Source organism: Petaurus breviceps, unplaced genomic scaffold, assembly GCF_028583685.1.
Source record: "Petaurus breviceps papuanus isolate PSGF00001 unplaced genomic scaffold, PetGlider_PUasm1.0 90760, whole genome shotgun sequence".
In the NCBI taxonomy this organism is placed as follows: Eukaryota; Metazoa; Chordata; class Mammalia; order Diprotodontia; family Petauridae; genus Petaurus; species Petaurus breviceps.
In genome coordinates this window covers 8,300,651-8,327,250 of record NW_027187338.1, presented here as the reverse complement: position 1 = coordinate 8,327,250, position 26,600 = coordinate 8,300,651, and the positions used below count along the sequence as shown (strand labels likewise).

The following is a 26,600-nucleotide window of genomic DNA, read 5'->3' as shown; positions in this document are numbered from 1 at the left end:
TCCATACTGTGTAACCTCCATTAAATGACAATTGCTCTGGGCCTCAGTGTCCCCTTCTATACCATGAGAATAATGACACCTGTATTCCTGATCTTAGATGATTATTTTGGAATCAAATGAGATGTTTTGTTGTTTTGGGGGATTCAAAAGAGTGTGATATAGGAAAAAGAGGTCTTGGAGTCAAAAGACTTGATGCCAACACTAGCAGCTGTGTGACTGGGCCAGTCAATACAAATTTAGGACAGAATTTCCTCAACTGTAAAACGGGGATTAAAAATGTTTCTACTACCCATTTTATAGGGATGCAGTAAAAAAAATGCTTTGGACATAACTAATTATTACTATCTTTACAACCTAAAGGTTAAGTCATATTCCATTTATATATTTTTCATTACAATAAGGGAAATCTTGTCCTTACTTCCCAATAACATTGGGGTTCTGCTGTATACCCAATTCTTAGAAAACTCAAGATTCCAAATTTTAGAGCCTAACTATAAAAACAAATGTTGAACTTTCCTTCATTCACATCTTTGAACCTGAATGACAAGGTTCGAAGCTAAGACCTTCTTACCCTCAATAAAGCCTTACCTTCCACAACATACACCTTAGTCAGAGGAAAGTCAATATTCTTTGCCATTACTTCAATTTCTTCTTTGAGGGTTCCCTCAGGCAAAGGAATGAATTTATCAAACAAAGGGGCGATGTAGTCAGCATAGATAGTGACAAGTACCTGAAATGTAAAAGTGAGAACAACCTCTAAGAAGTTTCTTGAAGAAGGAAGAACATGGACAGGTTTACAAAGCGTGCCTAGGTTCCTAGCCACATTCTGGCTTTGGGGACAGCTCCCCAGCCCCTCTGACCTGAGCTCTGTGACTGCAAAGAAGCACAAGTGAATAAATGACCTGTTACTCCTCCTGAGAGCCCAAACAACAAGAACAGCCAAACAGCTATTTCATCAGGGTCCATGTTAGGTTACGCCTTTTCTTGACAAAAACAAATGAGTTAGTACCTGCTAGTGCGGGGCTCCACGGCTTTGACATCCCTAGAACTTTTTTTTAGGTAAGTAAAAGTGTACAATGTTACATGTAAAACTAGCATGTTCACATATGACAATGAAATGCTGTAGATTAGTTTGCAGCCTTTGAGAAAGGATTGAAAAAAATTAATGTGGACTAACAATCCTGAAATGATGAAGGATGGGATAATAGAAGAATAACAGAAAACATCCAGAAAGGTGAGAGCCACACTGCAGACGGTTTTAAATGCCAAGCAGGGTTGGTTATGTTTAATCCCAGAGAGGACAGGAATGATGGCCATGTCCAGCCCACCTGGAACTACATTACTGGTGAGCCCACTATGTTTACTAGCGGCCATAAGGGACAATGGTAAGACTGCTCTAAAATTAGATTTGGCATCTGTTTAAACACAAGTTTCATAGCTTTGTGGTTCTTCAGTGTTTGGAGCTAAGCTCCAGTGGCAGCTGCCCGTAGGTGAAGCAGTAACAATACAGCAGGGACATGGTTGGTCTCTAGGCCTTGCCTCTAGGTAAGACAGTGTGGGACACAGAAGGAAAGTGCAGTGTTCAGAAGCCAAGAGATGGACCACATTGTGTGCCAAAAAAGCAGGCCGCCATCTAGGACATATGGCGGAGTCCTACAATGATTCTAGGATGGGAATCCAGCAGAGCTAGCAGTGGCCCTAAGATGTTTTCTTCAAGTCGTCTACTTTTACACGTGACCCTCTTATACCTCTCCTAACGAGAGCCCAAGGAGAAGCTAAAACATACTATGTGTCCATTTATCAAGAGCCATGCTGGACTCTGGGATTCTATCTCCAGAGTGTCACTGAAAGTTGTAGCATTTTAAAGGAAACTCTGCCTGCTTTTAGTGATGTACTGTTAATTAAAGTTTTTGGCAGTCCTTATGTAGACTACTTCAGGGCCTCCACTGTTTTCAGATTTAACCAGACTGATTGTGCAAAATCTCATGATCAATTACTTGTGTCTACCCTTCAAGAAAATCACCATAGAGAAACATCTTTCCTCTCTCTCTGACACTGCAGATGTTTCTAAGCCCGATGAATGAAAAGTGCTTCTCAGATGTATAGGGAAAAGGATAAAAACAGATGGGAAAGAGAGAAGTTGGTAGAGAAAAACAAGTGCTTCTCTACTATACTCCCTTCATTTACACAATAGTCATGTACACAGCACTATGCCAGGCACTGGGGGGTGGGGGTGGGAGTATAGGCTACAGAATTCCTAAGGACAATCTAGTGAGGCAGATGAGAAACATATTTCAATGTTGAAAAAGAGCATGGCCTAGTAGAAAAAGCAACAGACTTAAGAGTCAGAAGACCCAGGTTTAAAAATCCAGCTCTGCCACTTAATACTGTGACTGGGTGAATTACTCTCCCCCTCTGTGTCTCAGCTTCCTACTACACTAGATGACCTCTGATGTTCCTTAATTTTTATAAATGCTAAGAACCCATAATTGTAATGGCTAACATCGCTTCCACAGCTCTGTTTTATGATTCTGAATAAAAAAGATATAACAGTAGGAGAGATGTCATACTGCAGTGTGTGATTACATGCCAAGGAAGTGATAGAGAATGATGTTTCACAGCACAAAGGAAGGCTTAATGGAGGAAATAGCTGACTTGTCATTTGAAGGACCTACACAGGAGGAAACTATTCATGTAGTATCAGGAGAACAATAAATAAGTCAGTTTGAAACAGAATAGGTGGGTACTAGTGAGAAATAAGGTTGGAAAGTGTGTAGTTGTGTGGTTTTATGTATGCATGTATGTGTATATATGTGAGTGTGTATGTTAGACATGTATGTATGTATATAAAAATAAACATGTATACTGATTACTTCCATGTTCTTCTCCCCAATCCTCCTGTCCTCTTCTCAGCCTATCTGTGGGTCCTAGGTACAAAAGTCCAGTAAAAAGGTCTGAAGTGATCATCCTTGCTCTATGGAAAATGTCACATCACCACTCATTCATATCTCACTCCTGTACAAGTGAGCTTTTCTTTTCACCACTCAACTAAAACAGCTTTCCCTGAAGTCACCAATGACTTCTTAGTTGCCAAATCCAAATGGCCTTTTTTCTCAATCCTCTTCTTCCCAAGTGACCCCTGTACAGCATCTGACACAATTAACCACCCCTCCTTCTTGATACTCTACCCTCCCTCAGTTTCCATGTAACTTTTCTTTTGCTGCTTATCTTCCTATCTAAAAAAGAACATAAAAAGTCAACAGAAACTTTCTTAAATTCTAAGATTAGTCATGGTAATCCAAGTGCTCCCCACAAACATGAGGCAGCAGAGCAGTTTAATAAGCACTGACCTTGAACAGGTCAATAAACAGGTGAACCTGTACCTTAAGATTAGTTTTAACCATTTACAACATTGTTAAAAAGGAAATGTTTTGCAGGACTACAGATGTATGATCTGTATCAAAGTGCCTGCCTTCTCAAGGATGGGGAAAGGAGAGAATGTGGAACTCAAAAATTATAAAAAATTGTTTTTACATGTAATTGAGAAAAAATAAAAACATTCTTTTAAAAAATAATCTACTACATTTACATTTTTAGAAGCAAGCTGTACATAGTAAATATTTGTGACTCCATATATGGAAATGTTCTCCCTCAGATATATTTGTCAAATTCAGAATAAAAAATTTTTTTTAATTTTAACTTAATGAAATCACATTAAAGATTACTTTCAAAATAAATCATTTTTATGCTAACCAAAACTAAAGCAGTTATTTTGCTTAATGGAGAGAAAGAAAGAGAAAGTGAGAGAAAAACTTTACTCACCAAAGAAACAACTAATGTGAAAAGCCAGGCATAGATGAAAAAGTAGTCACCTCCAATTTTAATGATATAAAGCAGAAGTGAAGTAACAGGCAATAAAATACACTGAGTCACAACAAATTTCTTGATAGCATCTTTCATGAAGAACCCTAAGGTCTGAAAAAAAAAAGAAAGAAAACATGACAGAAAACTGCTACTTTAAATAACCCAACTGAATACAACTTACTAACTAAAGACCTACTCCAATGGCTCACTGTATTGCTAAAATACCCCTAAGTTTCTAAGGACATAGTAGGAAAACACAATCTCTGGAAGGTCCTATCAATCTGGAGAGGATTCTGCCCCAGAGAAGGACCACCCTTGTATAAAGGGCAGCCTAGCTTAGGGCAGAATGTTGGCCACCAGATATTGAATATTTCTGCCAACAGCAACTCCTTAACATCTTATACAAGTAATACCCATACCACTGAAATCCAGAATACTTGAAGTACTGGAAAGAATATGAAACATTAGCATTCAATGATCCTGCTTTACCCTGAGGCAAAGCACCTGCAACCTTCTGGGTAGTAATCCCTTTTCTCTGCTTCTCTATCAATAACCAAAATAATTATGAAGAAATGACTACCTTTTATAAAAAATACGAAGGAAGAGGCTCTGAGTGCTCCTTCTTTCTTGAGATCATTTCTTTATTTGTAGTGGTGTCATTAGAGGAAATGCCACCCCAACAGTTCTGGGGTGAAGGCTCATTAACCAACAGTAAGACTCAAGTGGGGTTAGGTCTAGAGGGCAAGCCTCCTTTCCTGCCTCGGTTCATTTTTTTTTGGCACTTATCCCTAACACCTTTAAAAGAACTGGTTTGAAATTCATCACCTGAGAAATATTTGAACCTATTAATGCAGAAAGTTTTACAGAAAAATAAAACCTCAATATTTACTATACCTACTATATATTTTTCTCAAATTATTCAAGCAATGTTAAGTAAAATAATATATGTGTAAGTTAAGTGATGTATGTATAAGTAAAAGTGTAGACCCCCTAGCATGACAGGAAAGAAGAAAGGTCATCTCCATGTGACAATGAACACTGTCAGTGTATTTTACAATACCTGTTGGTTGAAACCATGCTTTTCTTCTATGACAAATGTATTGTAAAGACTCCAAGGCAAGCCAGTGAGGGCACTGAAGAGTGTAGCCAAAAACAGGAACACCAAGGACTGAGTGATCTGAGGACAACAGGAAAAGACAATTACAATTTCTACAAAACAACATCACAATTCCCAAAGCCTCAGAAAATAAGATAATCTTTTTCTCCTTGCTACAGTTAATTCCCTTCACTTCTGTCCTCAAGCATCTATGCTCTCCATTCTCCTTTGGGAACTTTCCCCAACAATCATTTCCTGTCCCTGCTAAACTGTAGTCTCTCCTACTCACTGGCTAACATGCTCCAGTCTCCTCAATTCTTCGAAACACTTCCCTTGATCCTATCTCCTCAAAGCAACATTTTATATTTCTCTTCCCTTTCAATGCCAGAGTCCCAGTAAAATTCATCTCTTCTCACTCCCTCTACCATCTCACTAGCCATTCTGCTTCTTATCAAACCCTTGTAACTTGACTTCCTGCCCCATCACATCAAGCTCATCAACACTCTCTTAATTACTAAATACTATGCTCTTTTCTGTCCTTGTTCTCCTTTAAGTGTTCTGCCATTCAGCACTGCTGATCACCTTCTCCTCCTGGAGGACTTTCTCCTCCCTGGACTTCTCTATCCTCTTTTTTCTGTGAACTGGTCTTCTTGGTATCTTTTGCTAGCTCATCTTCCTCCTGCTACCATCTAAATGAGGGTGTCTCCCAGGGGTCTGCGCCCCGGCCCCATTCTCTCCTCTCTTCTTCCCTCTTTCCCATGTGTTCATAACACATCTACACAGAGGAAGTCCAAATCTATATATGTGGCCTTAAATGCTCCCTGTGTGTTGTCTTTCATTTCAAACTGTCTACTATGTACTTCCACCTCTATGTCCCACTGTCACTTCATACTCCTATGCTCTGCTAAGCTAGCAAATTCCTCCCTAGCAAACTTCCCTATTTCTGCTGATGGCAGCATGGTCCTACTTGTTACCCGGGACCAAAATCTTGGAATTATCGTTCCATCAACATTCTGCCCACACCATTCAATCAGTTGCCAAGTACAACTGATTTTATATCCATAATACCTCCTGCATCTTTCCCCTTCTTTCCATTCACTCACAACACTCTCACTCTCGTTCAGGTCTCCATTTCTTTTCTCTTAGACTATTGTTAATAGCCTCCCCGATGCTGGAATGCCCTCTCTCCTCACCTCTGCCCTTCAGAATCCTCTTTATACAGGGCTTGGTTCAGGCTGGGAGATAAAGGGAGGTAATATATTACCTATACATAAGGGAGGCAATAAATTAAAGCAAAAAGAAGTAGAAGAGACTGCCAAAGGAATGGGTGGAAAGAAAAGAACTAAGAGCAGAGCTCTGAGGAATGTCCACACCTGGGAAAGATGAGGAAGAAAAGAAACTGGCAAAGGGAGCTGAAAAGAGTAGGCCAGCGTGAGAAAAGCAAGCTCAAGAGGCAAAAAGAAATGAGAGAGTCAAGACTATAGGGGAGGACTCTAACTTTAAAGAAAAAAAACTCTCTAGAACTAAAGGAGGGACACATAGGCTAAGGGTCTAGTTCTATCTGTGTATCTAGTTCTATCTAACCTAGCTACACTCCCCCATGGTCTACCACAGTGTCTTCTATGGCATCACATTCTCCATTAACAGTTAACACATACAGAGTACTGTAAGGTTTGCAAAGCCAACACACACATGGCAGCTGGTTGTTCTTAAGTGGACAGAGCACCAGGCCTAGAATCAGAAAGACCTGAGTTCAAATCCAGTCTCAGACACTAACTGGGTAACTGGGCAAACCATTTAATCTCTATTTGCCTCACCTGCCTCATCTGTGAAAGGGGGATAATAATAGTACTTATAATAGCACTCGCATGGTTGTTGTGAGGATCAAATGAGATACTTAATAATACTTACAAAGTGTCTGGAATATACACAGTAGGTGCTTAATAAATTCTTGTTTAAATATTTAAATAATAATAAAAATAAATTCTTTTAAAATATTTTTAAATCTGAGATACATACATACATATATACTTATATACATACACACATACAACATATACATAGATAAATATAGCTTTGCTTCACAAATAGAAGGTGCTTTCTTGTGAAAATTTATACTTCCCAGTACTAATAATAAGCCTATTTCCATATCCCTCAACACTAGCTAGCTTAACTGAAGTTTAGGAGAAACAGGGGTTAAAAGTAATTAGAGTGATTAAGAAAGTGATTCCCAAAAAAAAGTAATCAACGAATCTCATTGCTCAAGAGGTCATTTTACTTAAGATCCTATTGCTGCAGTCAGTCCTGGACTGATGGAGACACACACACATACACACACAAGCTTACATTAAATAATGCAAATGCATACCCCCATCCATCTATGGAGACCCTCTTTTAATTCTGCTAACAAGAACTTCACTCCTTATTGCTCACTAATTTCCAATATCCTGTCTTGCTCTGAGAAGTCTTTGTTTCTGCAGTTGTGACCTTGCTGAGAGAAGGCATTCCCCTCTCCCCCCCAATGTTATTTCTATCAGTTACTATTTAAAGTAGAAATGTGAAACATTACTGTCAATAGCCTCCCTTTAAAAGCCTGGATTTATCAGCAAGGAAACAAGTATTTCAAAACCTCTTTATTTTTTAACATATTGCTGCTCTTACCTTCTGAGAAAGTGGCTTGAAGACCCCTACTTAAGGAGGATTTAAAAAAACAACCCAAATCTTGCCCACAAGAGAGATTCTTCAGGACCACTTCTTTGTTTTTCAAAAATAAAATGACATTATAAACTAGACAACTATATTACACAGTAAACATGAATATTCTCACTCTCTCCTCATACCCATGTATGCTAATCTCCACACTTAAGTATATGTGCACATTGTAACTACTTTCTACAAAGTTAATGGTGCTTTTATTCATTCCTATTGAAATATCTAATGAGTTAGCTCAGGCGTTTCTCCTCTTCCCTTCCCTCCCCTGCTATTGTCCTCTCTCCTGGCATAATTCTGACAGGATCAGGGAAAGAGCATGTGTTCAGATCTGAACCCAGACAGTGATGCACAGGAATTACTATGGTAGAAAATTTGCCCGTGATGCCAAAATGAACAAACCTCTGTATTTCTTTTACTTGGAATTATCTGGAATTAAAGCAGAATTACAAACTGCTTGCAGAATAACATGACTCAAAAAAAAAAAACCCAAACAACATGACTGTAATCCCACTTCTCTTAAGTGGTTTTCTCTTTGTTCTCACTGCCCTTGGATTCCAAAGTTCAAGTGTGTCTCTGACCCAAAGCCCATGAAGCCTAGCTTCTAAAAGTGACAAAGATTATTAAGAAAAGCAGTTTCTGTCCCACATGGGACTTCCTAAGAAGTGGCTTCTTAGAAAGGCTGAATAATGCAGTGGACATTTGGAGTCTAAGGAACTGAGTTCAAAACCTGGCTGCCACTTACTGCCTATGTGACCTCAGGCAAATTACTTAACCTTTTTGCACCTCAGCTTCCTCAACTATAAAATATATGAGTCTGAGTAGATGACTTCTGAGGGTCCATAGCTTTAGGTCTATGACCCTATGATCCTATGACTTCTGCTGTAAATTAAGGATAAAGTGGGAGAACGTTTGGCTGCTGCCATCCCACAAGCTGGGCCTACAAGTCATTTCTTGAGTCACTGCTCACTTCTCTATGCTTCCTGAATCTCAACATGGTTCTGCTGGGGAATTGTTTGCTCTCTTTCCTAAAGGCTCCTTCCTCGAAGAATTCTTCCCATTCTCCTCTAGACTGATATCCCACATCTCTGCACAGCTATGGCACAGAACTAATTCAAATAGCTATTTCATGGCAAACTGCCATGAAACATGCTACTGACATGCCACTGTCAATTCATGCAAGGCCCTACCTATAAATAATAAATGATTTAATTACCAACAAGTTTAACTTTAGAATAAACCTCTGCAGGTCAAGAAGGGGGAGAAATATTTTTTAGACATAAGAAAAGGTACCTCATACTCTGGCCCAAATCCAGCACGTCTACAAAATACTCCAGAAAAATTCCAGAGATATGGAATTCCTCCAAAAAGAAGAATAACCTGTGAAAGAAAATACATCTTAACTATTTTTCAAAAGCATATGAAACTATCATATGACAGTATAAACCACTCATGTAAAGGAAGATGATTTGGCTTCCATAAGGGAAAAGCATATTTGGTGAATTCATCAAGGGAGTAAATTTGCATGGAAACTAACATCAAATAAGTGGACAACACATTTAGTCTCAAAATATCTTTGATAGTGGCAGCTAGGTGCTGCAGTGAATAGAGCACAGGCCTGGAATCAGGAGGATCTGAGTTCAAATCCGGCCTCAGACACTTAACACTTACTAGCTGTGTGACCTTGGGCAAAAATCACTTAACCCCAATTTCCCTGCCTTCCCCCTCCAAAAAGAAAAAAAAACTTTGATGAAGATGAATTGATCAAGCATTTATTAAACATTACTATGTACTATGTACACTGTGCTAGGCACCGACTATGGATACAACAAATGAAACATTTCCTACTCACAAGGAGCTTACATTCTCTACACCATATAATGCACTGTGCTTAGCAATGTAGGAGATTTAACGTTTAGCTAGGATATAGCTCCTGCCCACATGGTCATTCTAGTATAAGGCTAATATAAACACTGACCACTGTAATAAAACTACATTAGATGATCATTATCTTCGAGAAATCCAAAGAACAATGTAAGTTCTAAGAGTGAAGCTTGTTATAGATTATGTAAACCAGGGAATGCTTCTAGCATGAGCATAGGCTAGGCGGTCAGTCCCTGAAGAGTAGAGGAATTTGTGCATGGGGGCAAATGAGGTGGTGATGGTAGAGGACAAAGTACTAGACAAACGAGTTGACCTCTGTGTGTGTACACATGCACAAAACCACAAACTTTTCAAAAGAATGTTTTTCAAAACCATGATGATAGAGACATAGAGGATAGGATAGTGAGAGGTTTGCCAAACAGAGCATATAGGAAGTAGACCCACATAGGTGCTATCCAGGAAGTACATCCAGAGAAATAGTAGGGAGGGAAATACATCCAGTACTATTAACCCCTATAGTCCCTATGGGACTTCTAAGAGATTGAGAACTAGCTCAGAACTATCTCCAAGAGTAAGTGGTCTGTGTTAGTATCCTCAGAAATGTTCTGGGAAAGGGATTATACAGTAAAATGTACAAGATCACTGATGACACTCCAGGTAATATAAGCCAGAAATAGGGGGAAAAACTGCAGACTTTTTAAGGTTATATAAGTGGGTAGAAAATGGCAGGTGAGTTTCAGTGTGGGCAAGTACAATGCAATATAGTTAGAAAAAAAATCCAAATTATAGAGAATGTTGTGTTCTAAAACACTATCAATTGTTTCCACTTTTATAATAGCCCTCTCTCCCTGCCACTGCTACCACCCTAAGGCAGACCCTTCATCCCACCTGCTGGGGCTGCTTCAGTTGCCTCATAACAGTTCTTCCAGGTCCTACTCTCTTCTCCAACCAATCAGCCCTTCATGCCAATAACAGGCTAATCTTCCCAATACATAACGTTGGTCATATCTCTCATTAATTAAAAAATCTTCAGGGGCTCTCAATTGCCTACATCTAGAAAAGGTCATACCGATAACACACTAGCATGGCTTCTTCAAGAACGTGGCAAGCCAGAATAACCTCATTTCCTTTTCTTAAGTGGCATATCAGGGAAACACTGTAGCTATAAGTTTACTCAGATTCTGGCAAAATACCTCACGCTATTCTTGTGGAAAATATGCAGTAATGTGGGGTATATGATAGCACAATTAGATTTGTAATTGATTGAATGGCCTGACTCAAAGAGGAGTCCATTAATAGTTCCATATCTGTTTAAAGAGAGATCTCTAACAGATTGCCCCTGGGATCTGTGCTTGGCCCTACAGCATTTATAATTTATATCAATGACTAGGACAAAGGAATACATGGCCTTATCAAATTTTCAAATAACACAAAACCAATAAGGATAGCTACCATGCTAGATGAGAGCCAGGCCATTAAATTTTCTCAGTAAATCAGAAAATTGAGCTGAATCTAATCAAATAAAATTTAATAGGAACAAAAATAAAAGTCTCATGCTTGAGTGTAAGAAATTGGCTTCATAAGAACAAAATGGAGAAATTACCGTTAGAACTTTCATCCAAAACATCTGGGGATTTTAGGGGATTACAAGTTTAATGAGTAAACTGTGTGCTACAGCACACAAAAAACTCATGGGATCTTGGGCTCCATTAAGAGAGGCAGAGCTTCCAAGAACAATGAGGTGATAGTCCCATTGTACTTGGTCCTGTTCAAATTACATAGGAAGTTTTGTGTTCAGTTCTGGTGCAATATTTTAGGCAGGGCACTGACAAACTGGAGAGCTTCTAGAGTAACACAATCAGAATGGCAAAGGGCCTCAAGTTCATGACATATGAAAAGATCCTCATAGTTGTGAAGATGTTTAGCCCGAAGAATAGAAGACCCTAAGAGGGTACAATCACTGTCCTCAAGTACTTGAAAATGTGTCATGTGAAAGGGGGAGGGGTGACCCCAGAAGATAGAAGTAGGAGCAACGGGTAAAAGTTGCAAAGACCTAAACTTGGGTTTGATAAGAAGAAAAAACTTCCAACAATCAGAGCTATCCAAAACTGGAAAGAATAGCCCTCAGAAGACAGTGCATCTTCCTCTGGACAGCAAAAGTTGGATGACCAATTACTGGATATGTTATAATGGCAATCTCTCTGTGAAATCCTGTTTTTCCTGAAGTCCAAGTTAAAACATTTCTGACATTCAAGACTATCCACAATCTGCGGCCATCCTACTTTCCAGATTGATGCAACTTCCTTCTGTGTACTAGAAGCACTCACTAGCCAGCCAGGATTACTCCTTGTCCCTAAACATATGCTCTAGTTTCTTTCCCTTTATTCATGTTGTACCCTGCCTTAGAGTGTACTCCACCCCCTTTGGCCCACTGAATCCTTATCCCTATTTTAAAAACTACCTCCCTCCTCCAGAAAGTCTTCCAATTCATTCTTTCACTTCCCATACACAAGTACTTAATTCTTATTCTGTATTGTAGTTGTTTGTATGTGGTATCTGCCCATCAGATATAAAGCTTAAAAAGGGAAAGGATCTTGTCTTAGTGAAACACACAGCTATGTGTCCAATGGGCTCTCAACACACTTTTAACTGAGTCCATAAAAGGAGCCTGAGAGTCACTGCTAGGATTTTACCTTTACCCATCAGTTGACAAGCATTTATTAACCATGTACTATGTGCTATGCACTATGCCAAGTGCTGGGAATACAAAGAAAGGCAAAAAAATCACTCCTTGGGGGTGGCTAGGTGGTGCAGTGAATAGAGCACTGGTCCTGGACTCAGGAGGACCTGAGTTCAAATCCTGCCTCAGACACTTAACACTTACTAGCTGTGTGACCTTGGGCAAGTCACTTAACCCCAACTGCCCTGTCTTCCCCCCTCCAAAAAGGAAAACAAAACATTCCCTGCCCTCAAATAATAGATATTCTTTTCTTTTCTTTTGGACTCAGGTCTTCCTGACTCTGGGGCTGGTGCTCTATTCACTGTGCCACCTAGCCGCCCCAAATAATATATATTCTAATGGGGGCAAGAATAAAAAGAAATACATACATACAAGAAATATAAAGAGTAGAGGGAAGGTAATCTGCAAAGGGAAGGCAGCTGGGTGGGACCAGAAAAGGTCTGCAGAAGATAAACTCTGACCTGAACCTTGAAGGAGACCAGTGAAACTAAGAGGCAGAGTAGAAGGTAGAACATTGCAGGAATGGGGTCCAGTGCAAAGCCATAGAAACTGGAGATAAAGTGTTATATTTGAGGAACTACAAGTAGACCCATATAACTAGATCATAAAGTGTAGGTAATAAAAGTATAAGAAGGCTGAAAAGGCAGGAAGAGGCCAGATTACAAAGATCTTTAAATGCCAAAAAGGATTTTACATTTGACCCTAAAAGTGATAGGAGTCTCTGGAGCTCACAGTCACTGGAGGCATGCAGTAAAGCAGAATACCTGGTCAGACCTTTGCTTTAGAAACATCACTTTGGCAGCTTAGTGGAGGATGGATTTGGAATGGGGAAAAGACTTGAAGCAAGGAGATGGATGAGTAAAAAGGCTATTGCAGTAATGCAGGCAAGAGGAGATGAGAGTCTGCCCAAACTAGGGTTATGGTTTTATGGGAGTAGAAATGGGATCATATACCAAAGAAGTGAAGGAAGACTTGTGGAGTGAGGGGGGGAGGGGGTGTCAAGAATGACACTGTGCTTGTCAGTCTGGACTACTGGTGCCTTCAACACTAATAGGGAAGTTCTGAAAGAAGGAAGGTTTGGGGGAAATATAGTCAGGTGATGCCCAAGTTCAATATGTTCAAAAGGCAGTTGGAAATGTATGACTGTAACTCAGGGGAGAGTCTAGGGCTGAATTTTATAGCCCTGAGAATCATCTGCACAGAAATGATCATGGAACCCATGAGTTCACTGAGTGAAACAGTGGAGAAAAGAGAAGAGGACCAAGACAGAGCCTTGAGGGATGCCCATAGTCACTGGCATGACATGGAAGAAGAACCAGCAAAAGATACTGAGAAGGGGCAGTCAGACAGACAGGAGGAGAATCAGGAGATTCAAGTGTCAAAAAACCTAAAAGAAGAGTCACCCAAAAGGAGCATTAAATGCTGCAGAAAGATCAAGAAGGATCAGGACTATGAAAAGGCCACTAGATTTGGCAAGAGAACACTGATAACTTTGGAGAAGACAGTTTCCACTTCATATGGAAGATGAAAGTCAAATTAAAGAGGCTTAGAAAAAAGAGATTAGAAAAGTAGAAGCACTTAGTATAGAAGAGCTATAGAATGATAGCTGGCAGGGAAAGTCCAACCAAATATTGAGCACCTTTAAAAAGGATAATGAACACAAAAGAAACACTCTCTTATCCATGAAAATCTTGTTTGCTAGAACCTCTAATGCTAATCACAAAATAATATGAATCCAGATGCCACACGAAAAAATTTTTTTAAAAAATGGAACTAGAGAACTTTTAGAGAAGTCAACTAAAATGACCAAAGAGAGGTGACGCCTACTAACAAAGGAACAGGCTTATAAATTTAAAAATCTATTAAAAAAAATGATCACAGGATTTACAAACTTCCTTATTTCTACTGAGATTACCACCGTTCTTTCAATTCCCGGGATTCACAGCAGTGCCATTTTCCTTGAATCTTCTCTGTCCCTTGCCCCACATACCTAATCAATGGCCAAAACTTGCCATTTCTACATTCACATCTCCTAAATTCAGTCTCTTCTCTCTATTCACACAGCTAGCACCTTAGTTCAGGCCCTCATTAACTCCTGCCTAGATTATAACAGCAGCTTCCTTACTGGTCTCCCTAACTCAAGATTCTTCCTTATTCAAATCTATTCTCCACTGTGCTACAAAAGTAATTTTCCTTAAGCACAATTCTAACTGTATCATTCCTCTAGTCAATAAACTCCAGGGCATGCCTCTGGCCTCTAAAATGAAATAAAAACTTCTTTGTCTAGTTTTTAAAGCCCTTCACAACCTGACCACAACTTATCTTTCCAACCTCATACTCCTCCCTCCAGCACTCCGAGGTCCAGCCAATCCTGGCCTTATGTCTGTTCCAACTCACCCACCTCCCCCAAACCTGGAATGCACTTGTTCCTTACCTCCCCCCAGCTGCACTTCTTGGGAACTTCTCCACTAAGACCCAGGAAGCTCATCCTTGGGAAAACCACATCATCTTGCATAATCCAACCAGCCTTGGTACTAGCCCCTTCTTTCCTATTTGTATCCCCAGCTTAGCACAGAGCCTGGCATAAGGAAGGTGCTTAATAAATGTTTACTGACTCCTGACTCCTTCTCACAGAATCCCCATCTTCCTTTAAGATGCATCTCCAGTCCCAGCATCTATGTTAAGGCTTAAGATCTCAACTGCTAGTTGTATTTAACTAGATTGATTTATTTAAATTTATTCTCTTTATATTTACTCTGTATATTCTTAGCTCTGTCCTGGTTTTCCTCCCTATTAGAATAGGAGCTCCTTTTAGGTAGAGATTCTTTCACTTACCGTATTTGTACTCCTAGGTGCTTGCTTAGTAAATGCTTACAGAAGAACTGACTGACCTTAATCATCTAGTCCATGCCTTTATTTTACAGAGTACTAGAGGACATCTGAGGCCTCTTGACCAACTCAAGGGTATTGAGGAGAGGATTGCCAGGTGGAACTTCATCTTAGAAGGACTCAGTTCTGACAGTTCCGGTCATTCAATCACATTTAACATTCCTGCTCTAAAAACCTGAGAGAAATGGATGACAGCCTTTAGAGGGGGCTCCCACTGACAGCACAACCCTCTTGGGAGTACTATCTGTGTGTATCTATCCAGTGTCGAGCAGCCACAGGAACCATTATCCCACCCCTAGCTCACAAGTATGATGTTGTCTCCATGACTTCCTCCTTCCCAATCCCCCCTAAACTGAAAGTAATCTCTTCCTCAGCTCCTAGAACACTCTATCAAATTTGGTCCAATTAATTTCTCTTATATTATACTTACTGGGGTAAATGTCAACTCTCTCCACTACACTGTAAGTTCCTTGAGGGGAAGGACTGCATTGTTTTTCATTTCCAGGAACAAACACAGGGCCTTACAGTTTGTTGGGCTAAGCCCTATTATTATGCTATTATTAAAATCCAAGCTTTTTAAACAACCATCAAGGGTAGTTTAATGTGAATGTTATTTTATGAAGGAATATGTTTAGAAACCAAAATATAAGCCTCAATGTTCTAAATGTCAAAAGCCTAATTTTATGTGAACTATGAGGAGATAAAGGACAAAATAAAGTTAACTTTTGAATATCCACCTGCTAGGGCTCACAAATTCTATTATTTAGAACTAAGAGATAACTTAGCTGGAAGACTTCCCTGATCATCAAACCCAGGGGCTGGCAAACTATGGCCCACCTATTTTGTTTTCCTTTTTTTTTTTTTTAATAGTCCCAAGAACTGCTAGCTTTACCAATAAACAATGTGCTTGGAGCTTTGTGCCTCAGTTTACCTTAACTGCAATAGCCATAGATCTAACACTAAGGCTTCCTCAGGCAGGGAGAGGTAAAGATTTCCAAATACTACTTCTGTTAGTGCTTTATAAAAAAAAGCAGTCACAACTATTTAATCAACACAAAGAAGGAATGAATGTGTTTTTTCTAATTGTCAGAGAAATACTCAAGTGGAATAGTTTTAACATGTCCTTAGCTACTTGTGAAAGGCAACATATGTGACAAGCAGTGTAGTGTGGTGGATACAAAGCTGGACTGTGTGACCAGAGCCACCTCAAGCAGCACCTTCTGCGTGAAGCCCCTCCCACATCCCCCAAGTGCTAATGTTCACCTTCCCAAAAGTACATGGTTTTTAATTACTTGGGCATTCATTTGTACGGATTCTCTTTATATTGATTCTGTATATACTTATATATGGTCTTTTCTGATCTACTAGAATATAAATACCCTGGGAGTAGGATTATTGCATTCTTTGTGCATCTGTAACCTCAGCTTTGAGCACAGGGCCTGACACTTATTAGGTATTTCAAAATGCTTGTGGACTGATTGCTCCTGGGAACCCAGATCTTCTGACTCCATATCCAAGGTGCACATGAACATATGTGAATTCAGCTTCCCAAAATGTTCCTTAATCTGGAGTCAGAAGAGCTGGATTTGAATCCTGGGTCTGCTGCCTTAACTTTCTGAACGAATGACCTTGGGGCAAGTTACTCAATCTCTATGGGTCTTAGTTTCTCCATCTGTATAATGAGAGGGTGGATTAGATGATCCCAAATGAAGCTTCTCTAGTTCAAAATCTCATGATCCTAGCTTTTTCCATTTCCTCCTTGAGCATGTCACCATTCTCTCAAACCAAATAAATGAATCAACATTTAGTATTATTCACATTACTGTTATTCCCTGACTACCAGCTTGGGTAATATTGGCAATTTAGTTGGCCCCTTGCCTTAGATTACTAAAGGCAAGATGGAAAAAAACTTAGTAGAGACATCTGAAAATGTCTCTTTAGCCCAATAACCAATGCTCCCCCAAACTACCCTTTTCGATTATCCTAATTAATGAGTTTGCTCCTGGAAATTCATCTAAAGAAACAGCACACGACTAGGAGCTGCCATTCAATCTCAACATACCAAAGAGAAGTCGTGGTCTGTGTCTCTACTCCCTACTCACCCACTCTCGGTTTTCCTGGCTTACCATACAGAACCTGAGAACTATTATAAATCTCCATGTGCCTTCTCTTTCCCCTCCATCATTTCTATATAGTTTGGGGACAGAGGAGTTAGCCCAATTCCCTTTTTGTTCCCTTCCCCTGGACTGGAGTGAAGCCTACATCAGATATCCAATAAAGACCAATCTTTCCCAATGGGCAAGTGTGCCCTGAACCCTCCTACTCTAATCTTCCTGAAATCCACCAGAAGGTACTTTACTTTAGCACTTCGAGGCTCTTACGGTTGGTAGATTCTCAGGATCAACACACAGATGACTATACAATTAGCAATGGTGTTTCTCTCTTTTACTCAGGCCTTGATTCCATAGGAAGAATGTAAACATAGTATTTTCCTTCTTTCACTGCACTATTATATTTCTGCTTTCCTTGCTCCTGATGCACTATTCAGATCTTTTTTTTTTGTTAAGCCACATTTCTAATCTCTCTAGCCATGTTATTTGTCTGAAGTGGCAATTTTAGGGGCAACAGGATAAATAGCTCAATAATCCTGAAAGGAAAACTCCCAGGACTGCTAATGAACCAATCAAATAAATTATAAAATAACTGAAAATATCTATAGACAAGATCATTAGCAAATTGACTTCAGGGTACTGCAGGAAAATTTTTCCAAAGGCCACATTTGGAGAGACGTGAGAGCAGACAAATAGGGAGAATACATTTCTGGTGATTCCTGCAGTTTCTGAGAGTCAAGAACTGACTGTCCCGGGGGAACACTAACCAAACTAGCTCAGGAGCCAGCACTGAACAAAAACGTTCTTACCTGTAAACTCCTATTTGCATTTGTGCTATATAAATGTAAAATCAAACATGTGATAATTAGACTAAAATTATTTTGAGATTTCTTCTTAAAAGAATACTCACTGTGCCTTCAGTTTCTGAATATAATCCTGACCAAAAGCTGAAAGTACTTTTGTCCAGCTGATATAGTCGAGATTTTTCAAATGTTTCTGAATCCATGATTTGTCCTAATTCTTTTGGTACATGAGTAGTGGTTCTGTAGACACGTCTCTGAAATAAAGGTAGGAACAAAAATACTTTAATAAACATTCAAATCTCAGCTCACTTGCTCACTTTAAAATAATCTTTTAAGAGTCCTATCTTTACAGCAAGACTAGGTCCAATCAACTGTATGTTTAACCTAGTCTGTATGAAAACACATAAGCCTAGCTCACAGCCTCATTACTAACATAATAACTATGTTATTAATATCATAACTAAACCCTTGTGAAAAATATATGATCTGCTTTTCTTCTATTTTTTTTGGTAGTATGATCTTTAATATTATGGTAATATCCATCTAGAATTTATTATGAATTATGGTAAAAGATGTTGGACTAAGCCTAATTTCTGCCAGACTACTTTCTGGTTTTTCCTACAATTTTTATCAATCAGGGAGTTCTCTCCCAAGTAATTTATGTTTTCTGGTTTTTGAACAATGGGTTACTGAATTCTACTATATTATCCCTTGTCTATCTGTTACATTAATCTACTTCTCTATTTTCTAAACAATAGAGAATAGTTTTGATGATCGCTGCTTTTATAATGGAGTTTGAATTCTGAAAATACTATTCAATCTTCATGCATACCTTTTTTTCATTATTTCTCTTGATAGTCTATGTCTTTTGTTTCTTCAAATGAATTTCGCTATCATTTTCTCAAGTTCTGTAAAGCATCCCTTTGATTTGACCAGTATAGCAATAGGATCAAGACCACAAACAAACTTTTGGTAGTACCGTCAATTTTTCTTGACACTAGTTCTTGACACAATTTTTCCGGCACTAGTTGAGTCCAGGCAGGAGCACTAAATATTCCTCCAACTATTAAATTGTTCTTTATTACTTTAAAGGAGCACTTTGTCACTTAACTTGTGCAAGCATTTTATGGGATTTGGTAAATCAACCCACAAGCATTCTACATACTTTATAGTTACTTTAAATGTGATTCCCTTTTCTATTAGGGCCTCTCAGATTTTGTTATTCTTATACAGAAATGCTTTTGATTTGTGTGGGTTTATTTAGCCTGAGACTCTGCTAAAGCCATTGACAGTCTCAAACAGTACTGTTGACGATTTTCTAGGACTTTTAAGTAAACCATGATCCCATCTGCAAAAAAAAAAAGGGAGTTTTACCTCCTCTTTGCCTAAAATTTCATCTTTGATTTCTTCCACTTATCTTATGCTACTGTTAACACTTTTAGAACAATATCAAATAATACCAAGGAGAATAGACAGCATTACTTTACTCCTCTATTTTTTGGGAACTTTCTTATTCATTCAGAAGAGATTAGGGTTATTGATAGAACAGAATCCTGGAGTGGAATGGTCAAAGAAAGAGTATTGGGAAAAGATTAAGTGACTGTTATTCTATTAGGTAGAATAGAAAGTTAAAACTGAATTTTAACATATTATGATCTTTTCCTGGATCAGGTCTTATAAATGTTAGCTCAAACTGCCAAGTGGAAGAGGTGTGACTATTGCAGTTTGGGCATTTCTCTCTCTAAGAATAAATATATGGATTTAGATTCATGTTAAACTAATAAAATTATTTCTGGCAGGTTCATACCTAAAACACAGAATACAGTATTAATTTTTTTCCTCAACAGCTGACTCATTCATAAACTAAAGGGGTTGGACTAGATGATACGTTCCAAATGTTATGATGTTAATTCACAATTTCACAAATAAATATTTATTAAGTGCTAATATGTGCAAGATGCTAGGGATACAGAGACAATTTAACACATATTTATTACTTACTAAGCCGAAGGCCCTGTGCTAAGCACTGGGGATCCATGAACAAAATGAAAAAAGGCCCTGTCTTAAAAGCACTTACATTCTACAAGGGCTATATGTTAATTATATATTGTATTAAGTAATGGGCTGGGGAGAGGGCCAAACACTAACTGGTTAGATCAAGAAACGGTGTGTGTAGGAAGTAGCATTTGAGCTAAATGTGGAAAGCAGCTATACATTCCAAAAGATGGACTTGAGGAAGGAGAACATTCCAGGAAAAGGGAAACAACTTTATATGAACACAGGCATGGATACGAATGATGGAATGCTCTATATAAAACAGACTAATTTAGCTAGAACAGAGAGGAGATATGTTATGAAATCAGTCTAAAAAGAATCTTAAATGCCAAAGAAAGGAATTTATATTTTCACCTACTGCCACTGAAGCTATATCACATGGCAGCTTGGTGGAGAACATACTGGAGAGACTTGGGAAGACTAGCTATAAGGTCAATTAGGTGGCTCTGAGAACAGTCCGGGGTACAGCTCATCAGGCATTAGACAAGAGTAAGGTAATAGACCAGAGAACTGTTGTTGAGGTAAAACTGACAAGAATGGGTGACTGGGGAGAAGAGCAAAGAGCTGAAGATTACTCAGGGGTTGGGAACCTGAGTAACTGGAAGGGTTTTTGAGAGAATAGCAAAATTGGTTGTAGATGAGTTGTTTCAGACAGATTGAGTTTGAGATGCTTATGGGTTATCCAGGTAGAGATGTCAAGTATGCAAATGAGAAAAGTGGGGAGTGTAGTAAATCTGGGAGTGATCTGAATCAAGGCAATCAATGATCCCATGGGAGCTTATGTGACCATCAAGAAAAATATGTGTAGGGAGAAGAGAACCCAGGACAGAGCCTTAGGGAGCACTTTTGCATGGAAGCTGGACAAAAAGTGAAACAGTCCCTGCCTTGCTGGGACACAGAGAGTTTGGGGACAGTCAAATTAAAATATAGTTATTATAGATATCAGGTCACACAAATAACCCAGAACTATATGAATGGGGAAGATATTTTAGTAACCCAGTTAGCTGTCACTCACAGACTTGTCTAACAGCAAGAAAAATGCCTCATTTAAAATATCTTTCAATACTTTGCACAAAGGCTCTGTGTTAGAACTATGATTCTATAATAATTTATATAAATAGATATGCATATTCACGTAATTTAATATTATATTATTTAATTAAAATATATCCCTATATCCAGAATGTGACATACTAGTCAAATGCAGCCTGTATGACTTCAGGGTGGGGCACAGGATAAGATTATTGGTGAAAATTTTTCCTCCTTAAAATTGTTCCTACACATTTTTGCCTAGTAAACCTAGGCATGAACTGTCATGCCAGTATGGCCAAAACTCCTGCACATCACTGCACTACTGGGTAACAGACATGCTACTGGGGGTTATGTAAGTAAGCCTGATCTTGTGTAGTAATTGTAATAGACTCATATGTGGGCTTCATGGACACACACATGGAAATATGGCCCATCTTGAAACGACATATTTGATGAGAAAAATATCTCATATGAGACGAGGTTTTGACAAAGAACTTGCTAATACAGAGAGTACTGTATAGTTTACAAACTGCCAGGACGATACTGTAGAGTACTGGCCTGATGCCAGTAGACACTGACTTTGCCACTTATTACCCAAGTGACCTTGGGCAAGTCAACTTGGGTCTTAACTTCCTCATCTGAAAAAAAAAAAAAAAAAAAAACAAGGGGGTTGAGCTAAATGATCTCTAACATCTAGTACAGCTCTAGAGGGAAGGGAATAAGCATTTATAGACCACTTACTATGTGCCAAGTGCTTTATAAGTATCTCATTTGATCCTCACAACAACACTGGGAGGTAGGAACTGTTATATCCCCATTTTACAGATGAATAAACTGAGGCAAAGTGCAGTTAAGAGACTTACCCACTGTCACACTGTTCAGAAGTGTATGAAGGATTTGAACATATATATATACACACATAGTCCACTACCTGGCTCAAGGCTACCTTTTCATTCTTATTTCGTAAAATCTTTTTTCATAAACTCTAAATTCTAGCCAACTCCAATTCCATCTTATATTCACATATTTAAACAGGCTGTTCACTAGGCCTAGAATACATTTCCCTCCTCATCTCCACAACTCAGAATTCTCATCTTCCTTTAAGGTATTATATCTTCCACAAAATCCCTCCCAATATTTCCAGTTGTTGGTGTTATCTACTTTCTCAAATTATCTTTATGCATATGGTACCCCACCACCTCCCCATAAAATGTAAAACTCTTTAAGGGCAAGGATTATTTCATTTTTGCCTTTGTAGATACAAAGTGTAGATACAATGCCTTGCACATTATAACTCTTTGGGGGGGGGGGTTGAGGGGGGAGGGCAGGGCAATTGGGGTTAAGTGACTTGCCCAAGGTCACATGGTTAGTGTGTCAAGTGTTTGAACTCAGTAGGAGTCAGTAGGACTCCAGGGGGTGCTCTATTCACTATTTACTACATTGTAACTCTTAATAAATGTTGACTAAACTGAACTGAATTGAGAAGTAGCTAAAGTCAGTTGTATTTACAGAAGAAAGTGAAACTGAAAGACAACTGAGGAACTGCCTAAGGTTACAAAGTGTGGCAGAGCCAGAAATCAAATCCTTGTCTGACTCAAATTCGAATGTTTTTTCCACTATACTACATTTGGTACCTAATTCTTTACCTTTCCCAGATGAAAGAGACATGTGGTGTGTGTGTGTGTCTATAAAATAAAAATAAACAGCAAGGCAGAAGTACTTAAGGTAAAAGATGATCTGTAGGTACAAGGAAGAAATGGGGGGAGAAATTGAGAGAAGAGTGAAAAGAAGAGGTGATGACAAAAGAAGAAAGTGGCAGGGACTATAACTGTTTTGCATTTTGAATAGGAATTTTCTAAATATCATAGAAAGAGCTGCCATTATTTAATAATGACTCACATAAGCCTTCAAAGAAAATAGCATGTATCTTGCATGAACTTTTATAGATCCTCTCAAGTTCCTGAAATCTAAAGTCTGTCCTCCAACCTGGCTTAAAAGTAACTCTCAAAGACTCAGCACAGCAGAAGCTCTGGACAATTCTACCAGAATGAAAAGATTTTGACGACAGCTCTCAGTGAACCACGTACTGCTATCATCTGAGGGCCAGAGGTAGGTAAACTCTGAGAGATGCCTCACCCGGCTGAGTTTGAGTTTTTCAGTCACAACAACTCTAAGATATTTATCTAATATTGTCAGAGAAGAGTTCAGTGTCAGTGGAGAGAGTACCCATACCAAGGAAATTCTGGATTCCTGAAGAGCTGATGCTTAGAAGGTAAGCTCCTGAATAAAGTTGAAAGGCATCAAGCTTCAGGAAATAGTTTTCTGATCTTATGGCTTCACACTAATAACAAAAATGATGATCCATCCAATGAGATGAAAAGCAAAAGAAACTATAGGCGCATGAGATGTAGAGGAGCTGGATGATCAGAGATCATCCAATCATCATCCTCAAGACTGAACAGCAAAAAGATTTGGGATTGGAGCACCTGGTCTCAAATCCTGGTTCTTCAATTTACTATCTGTGTGACCTTGGACAAGTCATTAAATCTTTCAGAGGTATAATTTTTTTGTATGAAAACTAAGATGGATAGACTAGACCTAACAAGGTGCCTTCTAACTCTAAATCGACGACCATACAATTTTATATCTCCATCTTTTACAGAAGAGAAAAATGAGGTGCACAGAGAGGAAGTTCATTGTTCAAGGTCAAATAGCAAGTAAGTAGTAGGGAAAGGATTCAAACCCAGGCTCCCAGGTCAGGACTATGAAGCTTCTAGAGATCCCGGGATTCTGGCAGGTAGCTTTCAGTTCCTAGGAGGCTTTACACCAACGATCACTTCCTGGACTCAGTTTCCCCCAACAGCAAAGTGGGCCTGCTATTCTTGACCCTGCCGAACTCACAGGGTTGTTATAGGGAAAGAACCATTTTAGGTGAAATCAGCCTGATTCGGCAGAAAGATAATACTCCCCTTAACTACCTCATAGGGTAACTGGGAGAAACCCACGCCGACAATCCTAAATCCCCATCAGTATGAGAAGGATGACGAAGCTACAGAGCCACGTGCCAAGAGGGGGCCGGAGGGTATCTCGGAGGCCATCCAGTGCGAACCCCCCCCCCACTTTTACAGATAAGAGAACAGAAAAGGTGAGACTAGCCAAGGTCAACGCCTGAGGGAGGGAGCAGGACAGCAGCCATTCGAACCCAGGTCTTATCCTCAAAGTCAGCCTCTGGGGGAAGTCACTCAGCCCAAGCATGCACCAAACACTTATTATGTGCCTACTGCATGCCAAGGATGGAGGCGGGGTGGGGGTGGCAGGGGATGAAGAAGCCTGAGGAGTCGCTTTGGTGGGGTGGGGGGATTTGGGGAGCGAGGGGTGACTGCGACGGGGCCTAGCGCTAGGAGCCCCAGGCCCAGCCCACGCCGGGCGCGGCCGGCCGGGATCCGCGGCCCACGTGGGCAGGGCGGGGCTGCGGCCTTCCTCCCCCCCTCCTCGGGCTCCGGCTCCGCTCACCTGCCGCTGCGCCAGGAAGGTCTCCCACAGGTAGACGGTCCAGGAGAAGAGCAGCACCGCGCCGAAGATGCGCTTCTCAAGCGGCAGCGCCCACAGCGCGTCTAGCAGCGGTGCCCACATCCCCGCGGCCTCTGGCTCCCCTCAGCGCTCCCTCACGCCGGCGGCGTCCCGGCCTCCTCCGTCCCCACCGCGAGCACGCCCGCCGGGGGGGAAGGCGGGGGGAGTCACACCCACATCCGTCCCCAGCGCCTCAGCGCGTGCTCGGTGTCACAACCATATTAGTCCCCGTCTTCTCAGCCTCCGGGGTTGCGTCCACATCCGTCTCCGCAGCCGCGTGCTTGCGGTGTTACACCCAAACAGTCCCGGCTTCTCAGCAAGCCGAGGCGGCACCTTCACATCCGTTCCCCGAACCCAATTGTGTAGCACACCCACGAGGGCTCACTTCAGCTTCTTGCTGACATCCACCTGGTCATATCAGTGCGCTGGTAGTATCGCTTGTTGTATCGCTCATCCAACCCCCCTTAAGTCTGAGTTTGCGGTGTTACATCCAACACCTTCCCTGTAGGTTAGGAAAATGTCCGGAAGCCTAGCAGAGAAAGCGTGGGCAGCCCCTCGACTTCCGCTCAGCCCCACCCTGGCCCCCGTTCTAAGCCGAGCTGCCCTTGCGCACGCTCCCGAATACAGCATTCCAAGCGCGCCTCAGACGCCTGCAGCGTTCTAAGCGCGCTCGCGGCCCCTCGGTGCAGTCTTGGACCCCGCGATCAATTTCCGTGGAGTGGCTGATCCCAGGTCTAGGACTTGGACGTCTGCGAGTGGATGCTGCCCCTCTCCCGCATCCCTGAGCCCTAGTGTCCTTCTAGGCAGGGAGCTTGGCTCGCGTCTTCACTCCGTCCATTCATTAAACCTACATCCATTCATTCATCCATCCACCATCCAGGCTCTAGGAGCTCGGTCCCTGCCTCAGGCTCCCCCTCGAGCCCAACCCACGTCCTCATACTCAGAAACGCCTGCAGTTATCCCCCTTCACCTCCCGAGGCCCCACTCGGCCCAAAGATCCCTGTCCATCTTCCACCTGGGAGGTGGGTGGCACCTGAGACATTCTTACCCCAAATGCTGCCACCTTCATGACCGACCTCGGACTCCATCTCCTCTCCTTCCATCTCTCCCTCTGCTTCACGGGGCGTGCACTTGTAAGTCACCGAGGCCAGGTGAATTCTTGTTGAATTCGTTAGAATTGGTTCATTTCGCCTGGACCCTGCTGTACGTCAGGGATCCTGGATTTAGAGCTGGAGAAACTGTAGAAGGTTATCAAGTCCAGCCTCTTTAAAGCCAAGTCAATCGAGGCTCCCAGAGGTTACATATGATGGATAGGATGGAGACAACGAGGGAACTGGATGGATAGAGAGAGATGGACAGATGGTGTTGTTGTTTGTCCCTTGTTTCTGAAGAGGACCAATGACATCACAAGGCATGTCTTGACTTGCAGATGATTTGGATTTAAGTGAGGCAGAATTGCTCGAAGTCCTCAGCCTCACTCTTCTAGACTCATCAAAATCCATCGCACAAAAGTCAAGATAATTGTTGATGGCCTGGGATGCAGTGGATGAACTTGGTGTCTTCTTTGTCTGACCAAGCTCTAGGCGCTCCACAGTTTCTGCTTCAGCTGCCTTCATAACTGTTTGAACAAATTGTTCTCATCCCCCCATTCTACCAGGGGAAGTCTTCACATGCTTGGGGTAGCCATCCCCCTAACTCACTGACAGGTTTGAGGTCTATTGGTTACCCTCAACAGGTTTAGCCTGTCTTTGCAGATGGTTTACCAGAGTGTGGCCACTCTGGATGATACAGTTTCTAGGAGCCACAGGTGAGAGGTGGGTGAATCAGGTGGACAGCCCTGAAAAGGG

The 26,600-nt window shown here is 40.7% G+C and overlaps 1 protein-coding gene across 2 annotated transcripts in view; it reads right to left on the bottom strand.

Moving 5' to 3' along the window:
• The window catches only part of ZMPSTE24 (zinc metallopeptidase STE24), a 46,600-nt gene extending 21,346 nt beyond the window's left edge, over nt 1-25,254 (bottom strand). Inside the window, exons 1-6 of one of the 2 annotated variants that reach the window (XM_069068061.1) lie at nt 24,697-25,247; nt 18,204-18,350; nt 8,963-9,049; nt 4,925-5,041; nt 3,823-3,975; nt 589-730 (exon numbers count right to left, since the gene is read on the bottom strand). In XM_069068061.1, coding sequence (XP_068924162.1) covers nt 589-730; nt 3,823-3,975; nt 4,925-5,041; nt 8,963-9,049; nt 18,204-18,350; nt 24,697-24,816 — 766 coding nt within the window. In that variant the 5' untranslated portion in view covers nt 24,817-25,247. Of the gene's footprint in view, nt 1-588; nt 731-3,822; nt 3,976-4,924; nt 5,042-8,962; nt 9,050-18,203; nt 18,351-24,696 lie in introns of both variants that reach the window. The other variant, XM_069068062.1, reaches the window with a different exon arrangement.
• Nucleotides 25,255-26,600: the final 1,346 nt, after the last annotated feature.